This window comes from Ips typographus, linkage group LG2 (assembly GCF_016097725.1).
Source record: "Ips typographus isolate SLU linkage group LG2, UJ_Ityp_2.0, whole genome shotgun sequence".
Classification (NCBI taxonomy): domain Eukaryota; kingdom Metazoa; phylum Arthropoda; class Insecta; order Coleoptera; family Curculionidae; genus Ips; species Ips typographus.
The window spans coordinates 8786564-8804643 of record NC_138423.1 but is presented as its reverse complement, the minus strand read 5'-3'; the positions used below and the strand labels follow the sequence as shown (position 1 = coordinate 8804643).

Below are 18080 nucleotides of genomic sequence, written 5' to 3'. Positions count from 1 at the left end.
GCAAAGATGATTAAAAGTGTATTCTTAATTGAGAAATCAAATACCAGGTGTCCAAGACCACCCTGGACATAGGAGATTAACATGGGAAAACGGTTTTGATTTTTTTGCGCCTGTACGGTTCATTTAATGGAAAAACGCTTTAGATAAAACTTGTAGAGCACATTCACATCACATTATAATTTTTTCAATACCGTAGATTTGACCATTAAGACGAAAAACGGATTTAAAATTCGGAAATTTTAAATCTCGCGCCAAGCGGTCGTTAAGGAAAGTTTATATCCGGCCGTGCTACCAACCTTTCAAAATCATAACAAATCGCTGTCAGTCATTCTGTAATCAAAACTCAAAACATTCAAAACAAGTTTATTTAGTAATAATTTTGAGTTACTACCCACATAATGGGAAGAAAATGCAATCAAATCGTGATGAAAACACTTTATCAGTAGCCACAGCCCAAAAATCTGGTAAGTTGCGTTTATAACCTCATTCAATGTCTCTACTCAACTTATTTACTTTGTAGCAAAATTCTTTAAGAAAACACTGGTTTTGCTTGCAAATATTTAATGAGGATGACCGAATCACCTATCTCAAACCTCTTAATAACACTACCAAACGATTTAAAGTGATAAAAACAGTGGATAATGAAGCCAGATCTTTGAAGATAAGTTTCCTACTGTACAGGGACAACAACAAAGGGGCCAAATACTTCCTTCAAAAGTGGTGTGATTTAGCTTCAATGTGCTTAACTTCATGGACTATCACCAGTGAGGGTCTTCATCAGTGTTGCAACTAAAACTTAAAATGATTCAGTGTTGATATCTGACTTAGATCTCAAAATTTGTTCTGACTGAAATGTGAAGAATCTTAAACTGGCTATAAAACCTCTGAGAAATCCCTTCTAGGAACAGAATATGGACTTACACAGTCAAATTATCAGTCAGGTGACAAAAGTTTTTGTATATGGGTAGGTATTGTCAAAAAACCAACTTTTCAATTGCGCTATCTACATGAGCTGTTCTAGGTTTATTAACATTATAATTGTGTTCTTTTTTCCACACACTCAATTGTTCCAAATAAAACTTTGTACACTGAACGTTTGTATTAATTATTTATTCACAGTTCAAGGTATGGTAGGTAAGGTAGTACACATTTTCTTCAAGTGAAAAGCTTAGGTACAATAGGTAGCAAAGAAAAGTGGTCTTACCACTTAAACAGTGATTGTTCCACAGATTGAGTGTGAGTGGGTGTACCTTTTACCATACAAGCTATGCTGAAAACAACTTTGTCTTACTAACCTAATATTTGTTTGGTTAATAGTGGAGTTCCAAATTAGCAAAGGTAGGTGAAATGTAGTGATTGAAAGTCTCTAAAGAGAAACAATTTGCTTCTAATTCAATACACCATTTCACAGGACATACCTTTACTAATCAAATGTGAACTCGAGTTACACCTTACTTGCAAATAAACTATTTTTGGTTAGTAGACATTTTACAAGTATCCTTGTAGGTGAATGATGTTCAAGTTAACTAATAATAATAATAATAATAATAATCTTTATTGTGCAAAATATATCTACATCTTACACAAAAGGCTGGCCATTCGCAATAGCGTTCTTCCATGGAGCCCGCAAGTAGCATTACAATAACAATTCATATACAGAAAAAAAAAACATATCCCAAACCACTACATAATGGAGCTAATTAAATATCAGTACTTACCTTACCCTGTAGAACTAGGGAAAAAACATTGATAATCAGTTATAAAAAATGCCTTTTTATTAACATCATACAATATAAAACCACTTAAACACTATGGTGTGTTGATAACCCTGGAAAACAGAAGGATACAATAAAACTAGCAGTCTCATAGGTCACTAAATTGCATCACTTTTGAGGGAAGTATTTGTCCTCTTTTGTGGTCCCTGTATAGTAAAGCAACTTTTCTTCAAACATCTGGCCTGCAGAGCGGCTTCCTAGTCCATTGTTTTTATCACTTTAAATCGTTTGGTAGTGTTATGAAGAGGCTTGAGATAGGTGATTCCGTCATCCTCATTAAATATTTACAAGCAAAACCAGTGTTTTCTTAAAGAATTTTGCTACAAAGTAAATAAGTTGAGTAGAGACATTGAATGAGGTTATAAACGCAACTTACCAGATTTTTGGGCTGTGGCTACTGATAAAGTATTTTTATCACGATTTATTTGTATTTTCTTTGCATTATGTGGGTAGTAACTCAAAATTATTACTAAATAAACTTGTTTTGAATGTTTTGATTACAGAATGACTGACAGCGATTTATTATGATTTTGAAAGGTTGCTAGCACGACCGGATATAAACTTTCCTTAACGACCGCTTGGTGCGAGATTTAAAATTTCCGAATTTTAGATCCGTTTTTCGTCTTAATGGTCAAATCTACGGTATTGAAAAAATTACAAGTTGATAGCGGCAAATGTGCTCTACAACTTTTATCAAAAGCGTTTTTCCATTAAATGAACCGTACAGGCGCCAAAAAAATCAAAATTATTTTCCCATGTTAATCTTCTATGTCCAGGGTGCTCTTGGACACCTGGTATACAGGGTAATTCAAATTCGACCCTCACCATTGGGATCTCAGAAACCATAAGAGATACGAGAAAGTTTAAATTGGGGCAAAGTTGCGCAATATAAAGCTCAACCAAATGCTGTTTTAAAAATTTTAATTTTTTGTTTTTATTTATTTTTAACCTTATTTGAAGAGATATCCCAAAACTAAAAGCATCTTTTCATTGACACTTTTTGCTAGCTATTCGATGATGGATTCAAATTTGTCACACGACGTTTCGTTTTCTGTCAGTCATCATCAACTTTCTTTTTTCTTATGGGCGCCATATTGGATTTTTAGCCCACCAAATAGTACGTTTTATTCTGATTTTAGTGATGTATAATAACTTATGATTTGCTTCATAAATAACAAAATAATTCAATAAAAACTATTTTTACTTTAGTTATTGGCTTTGAGTTAATGGGCCGTTTTAAAAAATGTCATTGTTTGACAGTACTTGTCAAACACGATAATTCGGACGATGATTAGAGCGTCAATCATAGTTAAAAATGTATCTAGAAAAGAAACCCCCGCAGAAAATGTTATTATTATACAAGCATTGCTGAATTATTTAGGTTAATCAGAAAAAGAGATTTGTTAGCATTATCTCTAACTTAAAAGGCTTATTTATGTTTCCAAGATCATCATTTTAGGAACTTCATTTTTTGCCAAATTTAAATTTTTTATAATGTTAAGTGCAAGTTTATAGTTATTTATTTTGGAAGTGACAAACCATTTTTTATTCATTCATATTTATTCGAGTGAATAAACCGGTTTAAGTCACGTGTCTTATACAGTATTTTATTAAATTTCGACTTCTTATGTTGTGACGCTCTTTTGTTGGGGGCAAAGGAAATACCCCTTTTGACACTAGTCTGATTTTAATTGCCTCGGGCGCCACCTGGTTTCAAACAACCGCGGAGCGTAAACCAGGAAAACGCTCCGTCTACCGGGGTAACTTTTAAGACAGTCGAAGAAGGTAAGCGGGCGCTAAGGTTTTGCAAGGCTGACAGGCCCAATGAAAGACAAAAGTAAATTTACAAACTCACCGGGTCGTGTTTCCAAATAAACTAAACAGAAATTAACACACTGAAACACTTAACCAAAATTATGACTACGGACCTACGGTGGTTAACGAACAGAACCAATCGGAGAAACAAAAGTCGGAACCCTAACGGTATCTTAAGTCTTAAACAGAAACAAAAGCAAGTGTAAAAATGAGAGAGAGCGTGTAACTTTGTTTTAAGTGATCAATTTCCACCTAAAGCGTGTAAGTCGGGACGCGGGTGACAAAGCAGTTAAACGTACCAATAAAAGCGGTCAAATAAAAAGTGTACGCGTTAACGGTGTCTACGGCAGCTGTCCTGGCGGTCAAGAACAGGAGAAATTCGGGTGCTAGCTACGGTATACTAATTACTGGGGAAATCCGTCGGGTCAATACGAGTCCAACGACGGCTAATTACGGTGTACTAAATACAGGGAAAATCCGTCGGGTCAATACGAGTCCAAACGACGGCTAACTACGGTGTACTAATTACTGGGAAAATCCGTCGGGTCAATACGAGTCCAAACGACGGCTAACTACGGTGTACTAAATACAGGGAAAATCCGTCGGGTCAATACGAGTCCAAACGACGGCTAACTACGGTGTACTAATTACTGGGAAAATCCGTCGGGTCAATACGAGTCCAAACGACAGCTAACTACGGTGTACTAAATACAGGAAAAAATCCGTCGGGTCAATACGAATCCAAACGACGGCTAACTACGGTGTACTAATAAGTAAAAAAGAGTTTATAACTTCGACTTTTTTCTGCAAATTGTGGAAGATATGAAACCAGCAATATTACGCATATCAAATTGTACATACAGGCCGTTCAATATTTCTGTTTGTAAAGATATTGTACGTTGATTTGCTCACATAACAGTATCTATTTATTTGACTGTTGCTTCTCTGTCTATAAAACTGACCGATTTGAAGCTTGAAACAGCCGATTATGGATGACAACTAATTTGTGTAAGTGCTTCTAAAACTAAAGGACAAAGACCGTATAGTCGAAGACCCAGAATTAAAATAGCTAAAAAAACAAATGTGGCATACAATTTTGACCTGAATCTTTTATAGAGATCTAAAACCAACATGTTCTTTTTTGCACTTTATTTATTGCAATTTCCCGATTAAAACATGGGACACCCGGTGTTATAAATCAGTTGATCGTTTCAACTACCTTTAATATTAAGAGAGTTTCTTAGAAGATATATAATTGTTGTTTAGTGGTTAATATCTAATGGTACAGCGGTAGCTAACTACGGTGTACTAAATACAGGGAAAATCCGTCGGGTCAATACGAGTCCAAACGACGGCTAACTACGGTGTACTAAATACAGGGAAAATCCGTCGGGTCAATACGAGTCCAAACGACGGCTAACTACGGTGTACTAAATACAGGGAAAATCCGTCGGGTCAATACGAGTCCAAACGACGGCTAACTACGGTGTACTAAATACAGGGAAAATCCGTCGGGTCAATACGAGTCCAAACGACAGCTAACTACGGTGTACTAAATACAGGGAAAAATCCGTCGGGTCAATACGAGTCCAAACGACGGCTAACTACGGTGTACTAATTACTGGGAAAATCCGTCGGGTCAATACGAGTCCAAACGACGGCTAACTACGGTGTACTAATTACTGGGAAAATCCGTCGGGTCAATACGAGTCCAAACGACGGCTAACTACGGTGTACTAATTACTGGGAAAATCCGTCGGGTCAATACGAGTCCAAACGACGGCAAACTACGGTGTACTAAATACAGGGAAAATCCGTCGGGTCAATACGAGTCCAAACGACGGCTAACTACGGTGTACTAATTACTGGGAAAATCCGTCGGGTCAATACGAGTCCAAACGACAGCTAACTACGGTGTACTAAATACAGGGAAAAATCCGTCGGGTCAATACGAGTCCAAACGACCGCTAACTACGGTGTACTAAATACAGGGAAAATCCGTCGGGTCAATACGAGTCCAAACGACGGCTAACTACGGTGTACTAATTACTGGGAAAATCCGTCGGGTCAATACGAGTCCAAACGACGGCTAACTACGGTGTACTAATTACTGGGAAAATCCGTCGGGTCAATACGAGTCCAAACGACGGCTAACTACGGTGTACTAAATACAGGGAAAATCCGTCGGGTCAATACGAGTCCAAACGACGGCTAACTACGGTGTACTAATTACTGGGAAAATCCGTCGGGTCAATACGAGTCCAAACGACAGCTAACTACGGTGTACTAAATACAGGGAAAAATCCGTCGGGTCAATACGAGTCCAAACTACCGCTAACTACGGTATACTAACTACGGGGAAAAAATCAAAAGGAACGGACAGGTATTGCGGTATAGGCCCAGAACAGATGCCGACCGGTACACGTGGTTGAATGGTACTTACTGCTGGTCGAGTCGGAGCAGGCTGACTGGTTCGGACGCTGACCGGCTGACCGTAGGTGGAAGAGGCCCTTTGCCACGTGCAGGCCAGTTTTATTTCCTGCAATCTCCCACTCACCTACGTACCATGTATTGGGGACCGGAACCGCGCGCACTGCCACACACTGGGTGCCGGCAGGACGCCTTTGCAGGTTAACTGCGGTACTAGAGCCGCTGAACATTCGGCCGCGCAAAACTTATTAGCCACGTAATTATCAATTAGCGGTTTTCCGCGACACATCGCTATGACCCGAACGAAAAGTAACCGACGTCCCGATCCTAAACTGACAAGAACGGAGAAAATCCGACTGTGGGAACCTTAGCAATTAAAATTAGGATTCCGGTTGATCGATTCAATTAAGAAAACGGTAAAAACTTCGTTACAATGTTAAAAAAAAAAAACAAAATTACAGTTCTATTAAATTTGCACCGCGCCCCGTAGATGTAACATTGATGTTTGTTTGTTTACATCTGTAAATAGGCGAATGTCATTCAGAGTGATTTAATAGTTACTTTGCAGCAAGTGACTTAAACCATTTTTTATTCACGAAAAGAACAACTAGGTCCACAAGCGTAGCGAGTGGCCTAAGCTCTTCGAGTGAATAAACCGGTTTAAGTCACGTGTACACCTTTGTGACTAAGTATGTTCAGGCCAATTGCGTGTGACAAGTACTACCAAGTAATCTTCATAAAACGTCTCATTAACTCAAAGCTAACTAAGGTAAAATCTCTAAAAGCTCTAATGATCGTCCGAATTATCGTGTTTGACAAGTACTGTCAAATAATGACATTTTATGAAACGGCCCATTAACTCAAAGCCAATAACTAAAGTAAAAATAGTTTTTATTGAATTATTTTGTTATTTATGAAGCAAATCATAAGTTATTATACATCACTAAAATCAGAATAAAACGTACTATTTGGTGGGCTAAAAATCCAATATGGCGCCCATAAGAAAAAAGAAAGTTGATGATGGCTGCCAAAAAACGAAACGTCGTGTGGCGAATTTGAATCCATCATCGAATAGCTGAGAAAAAGTGGCAATGAAAAGGTGCTTTTAGTTTTGGAATATCTCTTCAAATAAGATTAGAAATAAATAAAAACAAAAAATCAAATTTTCAGTTTTTTTCGGATATCTTCGGAAGTACTCGGAAAATCGAAATTTTTAAAACTGCATTTGGTTGAGCTTTACATTGCGCAACTTTGCCCCAATTTAAACTTTCTCGTATCTCCTATAGTTTCCGAGATCCCAATGGTGAGGGTCGAATTTGAGTTACCCTGTATACAGTTATTTATTTTTGATTTAAATGTATTTTTGTGAAAAATATAAAAGTGCGAACAATACACTTCCGGCATGTAGTAGGTACAATATTTTTCCTACGATCCTGCAGAAATCTATAATGAGAACATTCGCATTTTACAATTAGTGTTTATGTCATGCTATTTGTAGATGAAGGGGTTACAATATAAAAAATTGAATTTCTTGCAGGTGGGTTGTCAGTTGAGATTTTAGACGTTGTCAAATAGTTATTTATGTATTAAGCGAGCAAACCATGACTTTAAAGCCGGATTTATAGATTCACGTAGCGTAACACAACGCAATCCTAGCGCAGCGTAAGAAAATTGAATCATCCAGAATCCAGAATATGTTGATCAATGTATACAGGGTAATTCAAATTCGACCCTCACCATTGGGATCTCGGAAACTATAGGAGATACGAGAAAGTTTAAATTGGGGCAAAGTTGCGCAATGTAAAGCTCAACCAAATGCAGTTTTAAAAATTTCGATTTTCCGAGTACTTCCGAAGATATCCGAAAAAAACTGAAAATTTGATTTTTTGTTTTTATTTATTTCTAATCTTATTTGAAGAGATATTCCAAAACTAAAAGCACCTTTTCATTGCCACTTTTTCTCAGCTATTCGATGATGGATTCAAATTTGCCACACGACGTTTCGTTTTTTGGCAGCCATCATCAACTTTCTTTTTTCTTATGGGCGCCATATTGGATTTTTAGCCCACCAAATAGTACGTTTTATTCTGATTTTAGTGATGTATAATAACTTATGATTTGCTTCATAAATAACAAAATAATTTAATAAAAACTATTTTTACTTTAGTTATTGGCTTTGAGTTAATGAGACGTTTTATGAAGATTACTTGGTAGTACTTGTCACACGCAATTGGCCTGAACATACTTAGTCACAAAGGTGTACACGTGACTTAAACCGGTTTATTCACTCGAAGAGCTTAGGCCACTCGCTACGCTTGTGGACCTAGTTGTTCTTTTCGTGAATAAAAAATGGTTTAAGTCACTTGCTGCAAAGTAACTATTAAATCACTCTGAATGACATCCGCCTATTTACAGATGTAAACAAACAAACATCAATGTTACATCTACGCGGCGCGGTGCAAATTTAATAGAACTGTAATTTTAGTTTTTTTTTTAATATAAGAAGTCGAAATTTAATAAAATACTGTATAAGACACGTGACTTAAACCGGTTTATTCACTCGAATAAATATGAATGAATAAAAAATGGTTTGTCACTTCCAAAATAAATAACTATAAACTTGCACTTAACATTATAAAAAATTGAAATTTGGCAAAAAATTAAGTTCCTAAAATGATGATCTTTCTCTTGGAAACATAAATAAGCCTTTTAAGTTAGAGATAATGCTAACAAATCTCTTTTTCTGATTAACCTAAATAGTTCAGCAATGCTTGTATAATAATATTTTCTGCGGGGGTTTATTTTCTAGATACATTTTTAACTATGATTGACGCTCTAATGATCGTCCGAATTATCGTGTTTGACAAGTACTGTCAAACAATGACATTTTTTAAAAGGGCCCATTAACTCAAAGCCAATAACTAAAGTAAAAATAGTTTTTATTGAATTATTTTGTTATTTATGAAGCAAATCATAAGTTATTATACATCACTAAAATCAGAATAAAACGTACTATTTGGTGGGCTAAAAATCCAATATGGCGCCTATAAGAAAAAAGAAAGTTGATGATGACTGACAGAAAACGAAACGTCGTGTGGCAAATTTGAATCCATCATCGAATAGCTAGGAAAAAGTGGCAATGAAAAGATGCTTTTAGTTTTGGGATACCTCTTCAAATAAGGTTAGAAATAAATAAAAACAAAAAATCAAATTTTCAGTTTTTTTCGGATATATTCGGAAGTACTCGGAAAATCAAAATTTTTAAAACAGCATTTGGTTGAGCTTTATATTGCGCAACTTTGCCCCAATTTAAACTTTCTCGTTTACCCAGTATACAGGGTAATTCAAATTCGACCCTCACTATTGGGATCTCAGAAACCATAAGAGATACGAGAAAGTTTAAATTGGGGCAAAGTTGCGCAATATAAAGCTCAACCAAATGCTGTTTTAAAAATTTTGATTTTCCGAGTACTTCCGAAGATATCCGAAAAAAACTGAATATTTGATTTTTTGTTTTTATTTATTTCTAACCTTATTTGAAGAGATATCCCAAAACTAAAAGCATCTTTTCATTGCCACTTTTTCCTAGCTATTCGATGATGGATTCAAATTTGCCACACGACGTTTCGTTTTCTGTCAGTCATCATCAACTTTCTTTTTTCTTATGGGCGCCATATTGGATTTTTAGCCCACCAAATAGTACGTTTCATTCTGATTTTAATGATGTATAATAACTTATGATTTGCTTCCTAAATAACAAAATAATTCAATAAAAACTATTTTTACTTTAGTTATTGGCTTTGAGTTAATGGGCCGTTTTAAAAAATGTCATTGTTTGACAGTACTTGTCAAACACGATAATTCGGACGATCATTAGAGAGTCAATTATAGTTAAAAATGTATCTAGAAAAGAAACCCCCGCAGAAAATGTTCTTATTATACAAGCATTGCTGAACTATTTAGGTTAATCAGAAAAAGAGATTTGTTAGCATTATCTCTAACTTAAAAGGCTTATTTATGTTTCCAACAGAAAGATCATCATTTTAGGAACTTCATTTTTTGCCAAATTTCAATTTTTATAATGTTAAGTGCTAGTTTATAGTTATTTATTTTGGAAGTGACAAACCATTTTTTATTCATTCATATTTATTCGAGTGAATAAACCGGTTTGTCACGTGTCTTATACAGTATTTTATTAAATTTCGACTTCTTATATTAAAAAAAAACTAAAATTACAGTTCTATTAAATTTGCACCGCGCCCCGTAGATGTAACATTGATGTTTGTTTGTTTACATCTGTAAATAGGCGAATGTCATTCAGAGTGATTTAATAGCTATTTATACAGCAAGTGACTTAAACCATTTTTTATTCACGAAAAGAACAAATAGGTCCACAAGCGTAGCGAGTGGCCTAAGCTCTTCGAGTGAATAAACCGGTTTAAGTCACGTGTACACTTTTGTGACTAAGTATGTTCAGGCCAATTGCGTGTGACAAGTACTACCAAGTAATCTTCATAAAACGTCTCATTAACTCAAAGCTAACTAAGGTAAAATCTCTAAAAGCTCTAATGATCGTCCGAATTATCGTGTTTGACAAGTACTGTCAAATAATGACATTTTATGAAACGGCCCATTAACTCAAAGCCAATAACTAAAGTAAAAATAGTTTTTATTGAATTATTTTGTTATTTGTGAAGCAAATCATAAGTTATTATACATCACTAAAATCAGAATAAAACGTACTATTTGGTGGGCTAAAAATCCAATATGGCGCCCATAAGAAAAAAGAAAGTTGATGATGGCTGCCAAAAAACGAAACGTCGTGTGGCAAATTTGAATCCATCATCGAATAGCTGAGAAAAAGTGGCAATGAAAAGGTGCTTTTAGTTTTGGAATATCTCTTCAAATAAGATTAGAAATAAATAAAAACAAAAAATCAAACTTTCAGTTTTTTTCGGATATCTTCGGAAGTAGTCGAAAAATCGAAATTTTTAAAACTGCATTTGGTTGAGCTTTACATTGCGCAACTTTGCCCCAATTTAAACTTTCTCGTATCTCCTATAGTTTCCGAGATCCCAATGGTGAGGGTCGAATTTGAATTACCCTGTATAGATGCCCAAGCGAAGCGTAGCACAACATAAGTACAACGCAGCGCAGCGCAAGACTTGGTAATTTTCAACTTTTACGCTACGCTTACGCTGTGCACCTCGCGTCTAGCCAATGAAAATAGGTTATTTTTCTGGGTAAAGAAGAAACCTGTTGTTGATGATAACTAAACTTACCTATTTAAAGTTATTAACACTTTTAGATCATCAAACAATAGACACTGCAGGATAAATCAAAAGGAAAACTAATTATAAGAGTGAAATCAATCAAATTAAAATATCTCTTCAATATAGACTTTCATTAAATTTACCGCTAAAACCATGTCAAAGGGTTAAAACCCGAAACAGCAAAAACTGAAGAATTGTCACATGTCCAAATCGTTAAAATTCCTGTGTTGTAACGGCATAAAATCAAATCTATAAATTGCATTTCGTAAGAGACTTACGCTGTGCTGCATGGCATAAATACTAATTCAATGCTAATGTTCGTATTGTAGTTTTCTGCAGGATCGTAGGAAAAATATTGTACCTAATACGTGCGGGAAGTACCTTTTCCGCACTCGATAGCAGACCGAACTCCGCTTTGCGTGGTTCGGTCAACTGCAATCAGCGTGCGGAAAAGTGTCACTTCTCGCACTTGTTAGGTAAATAAGTATTTTCAAAAAGAAGTAGTAGTCCATATTCTTTCAGTGGACTTGTACAAGTACAAAAAGAAGGGTCGTCTCCACAATACTTTATTTCAACCTTCAAAGGGTAAGCTCTGCCTTACTAGTTTTGGACATATAAATGGCCATTTTCAGGAGCTCAAGCAGTTCGATCGCCTGTTTGATCGCCTCTGCCGTGGATGGTGGATTAAATCTGAAGTTATCATTTTCTCCCCATAGGGTCTCACCCAGCCCTTAAAATTGGGTCTAATTTAAGGAAATTTAATTTTAATGTCATTAAATATGTAGTGTCAGATTTTTTCTCCATAATGAGCTTTATCCACCCCTTTAAACTACTTTTTAAATTCACTAATTCATTATAACATGGGTCACTGTCTCTCCCCTTTTAAAAAGACAGCCGGCGCATTGATTTTTGAGTTGAGCTCTTGAAGATGGCCAGTTATATGTCCGAAACTAGTAGAGCAGACCTTACCCTTTGAAGATTTAAAGTATTGTGGAGACGACTGCGTGTCATTCCCTTCCTTTTGTAATCAACTATTTCTCACTGTTGTTTCTCACCATGACAAGTTGTATTATATTTTTTTGTTTCTGTCTAGAATGTGGTGCACAATTTTCGCTGGCTCTGACAAAATCAGGAAATATCTGGACTTGGGGAAAAGGCGATTACTTTCGGTTAGGCCATGGTACTGATCAACACGTTAGAAAGCCCACTTTGATTGAAAGTCTCAGAGACAGGAAAATTATACATGTTGCTGTTGGAGCTTTACACTGTTTAGCGGTCACCGATACTGGTCAGGTAGGTCTTCATAACCGTTTTACTTTATTGTATAAGCATGTGGAAAATGCAAGTTACACTATACAAGATGGATATAGTTTGAAAGGTACCATATGTTTTTTGTATTTGGTATTTTCTTGGAATGTCAACGGTTGGTGACAGAATATTTACAAATAAATATAGAATTCAAGGTTTCAAAGTGTTGAAATAATTCGATAACATCTGAAAGTACCTTGTATGTATACATATAACTTTTTCTATTTAAAGATCCCTGTAACTATTACCGTTTCCAAGATTTTAATGATAGGTCGATCCCCCTCTCTTGCATAATTAGAGACAGCAAGTTTCTTTTAGTTTGACTACTTAGACAAAAAACAACTTTGCAGGTATATGCATGGGGTGATAACGACCATGGCCAGCAAGGCAATGGTACTACTGTCGTTAACAGAAAGCCAGCCTTAGTACAAGGTCTGGAAGACGTTCATGTTAATAGAGTAGCCTGTGGTAGTTCACATTCTATTGCCTGGACGCTACAAGATACTCAAACTGTGACCAAGGTATTTAGAAAGAAAACAATTAGGTAATTGCAGTAAGCAGATTTTGTTATTTCTTTAGGTGGAACCCGTAATATTTTCAGTGCCTAAGGATCCACTCGGTTCATCAATTTTAGGTCTTTACAGCGGAGAAAAAGTAGGTTAACTTAATATGTTTTGGGTATGGTGTTAGTTGTGACTTTTTGTTGAACTTAGACGCCAACCAAACCGAGTAGTGACGACAATCCATCTTTAAGCAGCATTGTAATGTCCTTAGAGAGTAACACAGCTAAACAGCAAGCATTACAGCACGTTTTAAATGCCATGCATATTCAACAGTTGCGTCAAGCAATAGTTAAAGCATTGAGCAGCCACACTAACGTCAAAAATCAATCGCTGAAATCAGGTGGCACTTTCGAGATGGAAAAAGACAGGTTCGATTAAACTTTACTTATTTTTTTATGTTCCTCTCTAATGTAGGGATAATGCAGTAGATATAATGCTAATGGTTGAAATAGAATATTTTAACCATACTTCTAGTCTGGCCCTAAATTCTTTAAATGAGGAAAGGGAGTTATCAAGAGAAACGAACACATACTAGATTTGTTGTACACTTTTTTATTGTGTTAAATTGAATAATTACATATGAATAGTGTATTTCATTAGGGGACGGTATTTCCATCGGCTAATAACTATTTGGTCACTAAAGTGTATTCCAAAGATTAATTGTCGAATAAGTTGCATCCCTATTTTATTGGAAATTTATTTGTCAAATTGTTATTTGATAGATTTAAATTCAAAAAGATGTCTTGTCATTGTCAGATGAGTTTGATGTGTCATTCCTTTGGAATTCGTGACGGTTAATTAAGCCCTCTAAGGGCAATCTGTTTGAATAAGCAGAAGGGACGTATTTCGTAACCTTAAAATGGAAATAAGAAGCAAGAAAGGTCAGCAATAGTAGATTATGATAGCAATAGTAAGTGTTTCTGGGTCCGCCTTATAAAGTAGCAATTAATAGTTATTTGGCCACTAAAGGTTATCCCAAAGATTAATTGTCGAATAAAGGTGGATTGATAGTTTTGTTTCTGTAAAACATACAGTCGTAAAACATAAAAACGTAAAATTAAAACATGGAATTGTAATGCTCTAATTCACAGTTTGAAACGTAAACAAAAACATAACGTTAAACACAAAAACATAAGAAATGAACCATTTTCATTTCTTATGCTAATGTTCTTACGTTTTTACGAATCGGATACCGTCGGTCGTCAATCGTATGTTTTCGAAACGTCAATGTCAATGTTGCGCGTTGTTTTTTTTACTTTGGTAGTGGGTTTTAAGAAGTTAAGTTTGTGTTAAATTGTGTAACAAAATGGAAGGAGAGGTAGACCACCTACTCATTAATTTGATTCAACACTACGCTATACCAATATTGGCTGCCAAATGTTACAAGTCATTAGACACTTTAAGTGGCAGCAAAACCTTATATCTAATACGTTATTTCACCACCTACACATGCAACAATAACAGATAACGGCTTTAACGTATTGCGGTGTAACGTAACTTTACGGACTATAACGTGTACGTTATACGTAACCCGCAAACAGGTTTCTGTCAATCAACGTTTTATGATTCATGTCATTTTTCAAACAAAACATGGAACAATCATTGCGCTTTAGATTTACAAAAGAGTTAATTTACATTTTTTGGCAAGAGAAGTGTATGGGCAAAAGCCATGTAAACACTCCAAGAGATGGGAGAGCCATAGAGCTCTTTTCTTATCACTATATTATTTTCATTATGCAAGTGCATAAGCATGAAATCATCCAAGTCGTCTTCATCTTCCGAGTCGAAATCTAGAATGGCAACTTAAAAAAATGGCATTAATTATGTAGCATACGTGTTATAAGTATACAACATACAAAGAAAACAAGAACGCCTACAGTACACATAAACAGTAAATATCAAAGAAAATTTAAGAGAAAACACGAGGTTGACAGATGTCCTGACTTATATTGTCATTTGATATTTGAAATAGCGTATACCGTTTAAGGTTAAACTTAAAACGAACTTAAAGTCAATTTTAACATAAACTCAAAATTCTTAAATACGTACGTCATCTTAAGTATTACGTATTACGTCTTCTTGCCACTTAAAGTGTCTATTGCAAAATGACAGATTACATTTTACGGATTTACGGCAAAACTATGAATGAAAGGCTTTTTTTATGTTTCTCGTTTTATGTAATTATTGTTACGGTTTGGGCCTACTATGCTCGATACTTCTGAACGAGCAATCGATTCGGGATGGAATCGATGCGCCGCAATATCTGGCTGGGCGCGTGTTAAAGTAGGCCACCGTTAGATAGCGATACACCGAGAAGCATCTTCGACGTTCGACGCAAATCGCGAAGCGTTTCAGAGTGGTTCTAGAATGTGGTTTACCGAATATAAAAGAAGCGGTCTCGACGGTAGACGACGAAGTTTTAATAGGAGAATAATTGTGGAATTATAGCAGTGTTTTTGGTAGCTGAATTAATTATTGTACAGTGTGTTTTGAAGTGTAAGTAAATTTATTTCTTGTTGAGTTAAATTGACTTTGTGTAAACCCACGGGAAAACCGTAACAATTGGTGTCAGAAGTGCGATCAGACTTTAGTGCAACGTGAATTTGAACTAAACTTCGGGTTAGAGACTTGTGTTCAGAAGCGGACCAGAGATTTTTAGAATAGGTGGTGCGCCCATCTTCGATTGAACGCCAAAAAGTGTTGGTTCTTCCAAAAGCAAGTCGAATTTCTTGGGCATGTGGTGTCGGTCGACGGAGTTCAGACGGACGACCAGAAGATTCAAGCAATCAGAGACCAGCCAGTACCCAAGGATAAACACGAACTCAGAAGCTTTCTAGGACTTGCCACCTACTACAGACGGTTTGTGGAAGGATTTGCCAACATCGCAGCTCCGCTACATCAACTTACTGAGGACAAAACACCCTACTGTTGGAATACCTAATGTGATCAGGCGTTCAGAAGGTTAAAGGCATCACTTTGCTCCAGTCCCATCCTCAGTTATCCACAACCAAAAGGAAAGTTCATTTTAGACACAGATGCCAGTAATTCTGGTATTGGAGCTGTATTGTCTCAAATCTTCAGTAGGAAACTTACCAAAGCAGAACGGAACTACTGTGTAACGACAAAAGAGCTACTGGCAATAGTAAAATCAGTCGATCACTTTCACAAGTACTTGTACGGACAGGAATTTTTGATAAGGACTGACTATGCGGCACTCAAGTGGCTCCTTGGAATGAAACAACCGGAAGGGCAAGTAGCAAGATTGCTTGAAAAACTCCAGCAGTATAATTTCAACTTCAAGGATCGACCCGGGAAGCTGCATAATAACGCAGAAGCTCTATCAAGAAGACCTTGCGCCGAAGAATGCAAACATTGCCAGAAAGCGGAAGAACGTGAAGGAGTTGTGTCCATCAGAATGGTTCAGCTGAAGACCGATGATGAATGGAGTCCCGATGAAATTAGGAAGGATCAACTAGAAGACAGCGACATAGGCCCATTGTTGTTGAGAAAGGAACAAAGCGAGCCAAGACCAACAGGGCAAGAAATCTCTAGCAAAGGCCTGACGTTCAAAGCCCTTTGGGCTCAGTGGGACTCGCTTGTGGTTGAAGGCGGCTTGCTAAAAAGAGCTTGGGAGAGTGCCGATGGAAAAGAGATAAGGAAGCAGCTGGTAGTTCCCAGAGGAAGGGTCAACAACGTACTGGAGGAAATGCACAATGGAAAGACTGGTGCTCATTTGGGAGTAAATAAGACTTTGGACAAAATCCGGCAACGCTTTTACTGGGTGAACTACTACCAAGACGTGAAATCATGGTGTCGACAATGTTCCATTTGTGCAGCTAGCCACGGACCACAGACGAGATCCCGGGGACCTATAAAGCAGTACAACGTAGGATTGCCATTCGAACGTTTGGCCATAGACGTCGCTAGGCCTTTTCCTGAGACCAACAGAGGCAACAAGTACATTCTTGTTGCTATGGATTACTTCAGCAAATGGCCTGAGGTGTTTGCGATTCCAAATCAAGAAGCCAGCACAGTCGCTGATATTCTCGTCGAAAATGTCTTCAGTAGATTTGGTGTGTCGTTGGAGTTACACTCTGATCAGGGACGAAACTTTGAGTCCAAGCTCTTTCAGAGGCTCTGTGACCTGCTAGGCATTAGGAAGACCCGAACAACGCCGCTTCATCCTCAGTCGGATGGAATGGTCGAGAGATTTAATAAGACCATAGAGCAACATCTCTCAAAGGTTGTTAATCAGCATCAGAAAGATTGGGACCAGCATATTCCGCTCTTCTTGATGGCGTATAGAGCAGCAGTCCATAACTCAACGGGACAGTCACCATCTAAAGTTCTGTTTGGTCGAGAACTTTGACTTCCATGTGATGTGGTGTTCGGATCTCCAACAGGCCAAAGCACGAACATTGAGAACTACGTTGACGAGTTGCAAGACAGATTACTGAACATCCATGATCTGGTCAGGGAACGTTTGAATCTAGCTAGCGACAAGATGAAAGCTCGTTATGATCTTAGGGCCAATTCGGGAGGGTTCCAGAAGGTTTGGCGAAAGTTTTTACTTTCCAGAAAGTTTGGTTGTTTAACCCTCAGAGGAAGAAAGGCAAATCACCGAAATTAATACCGGTTTGGGAGGGACCTTACAATGTGGTAAAAAGGTTAAACGACGTCGTGTACAGAGTCCAACGCAACTCGAAAGGCAAGATGAAAATTGTCCATCTGGACAGACTCAAGAAATACCAGGGACTAGATAGCGGATCGGGACGATCAGCTTTAAGGGGAGGCGGACAGTGTTACGGTTTGGGCCTACTATGCTCGATACTTCTGAACGAGCACTCGATTCGGGATGGAATCAATGCGCGGCAATATCTGACCGGGCGCGTATTAAGGTAGGCCACCGTTTGATA

The 18080-nt window shown here is 37.1% G+C and overlaps 1 protein-coding gene across 1 annotated transcript in view; it reads left to right on the top strand.

Moving 5' to 3' along the window:
* HERC2 (E3 ubiquitin-protein ligase HERC2) overlaps positions 1–18080 on the top strand; it is a 162166-nt gene that overhangs the window by 86119 nt on the left and 57967 nt on the right. Inside the window, exons 50-53 of the mRNA XM_081974333.1 lie at positions 12387–12586; positions 12952–13122; positions 13181–13255; positions 13315–13532. Coding sequence (XP_081830459.1) covers positions 12387–12586; positions 12952–13122; positions 13181–13255; positions 13315–13532 — 664 coding nt within the window. The remainder of the gene's footprint in view (positions 1–12386; positions 12587–12951; positions 13123–13180; positions 13256–13314; positions 13533–18080) is intronic.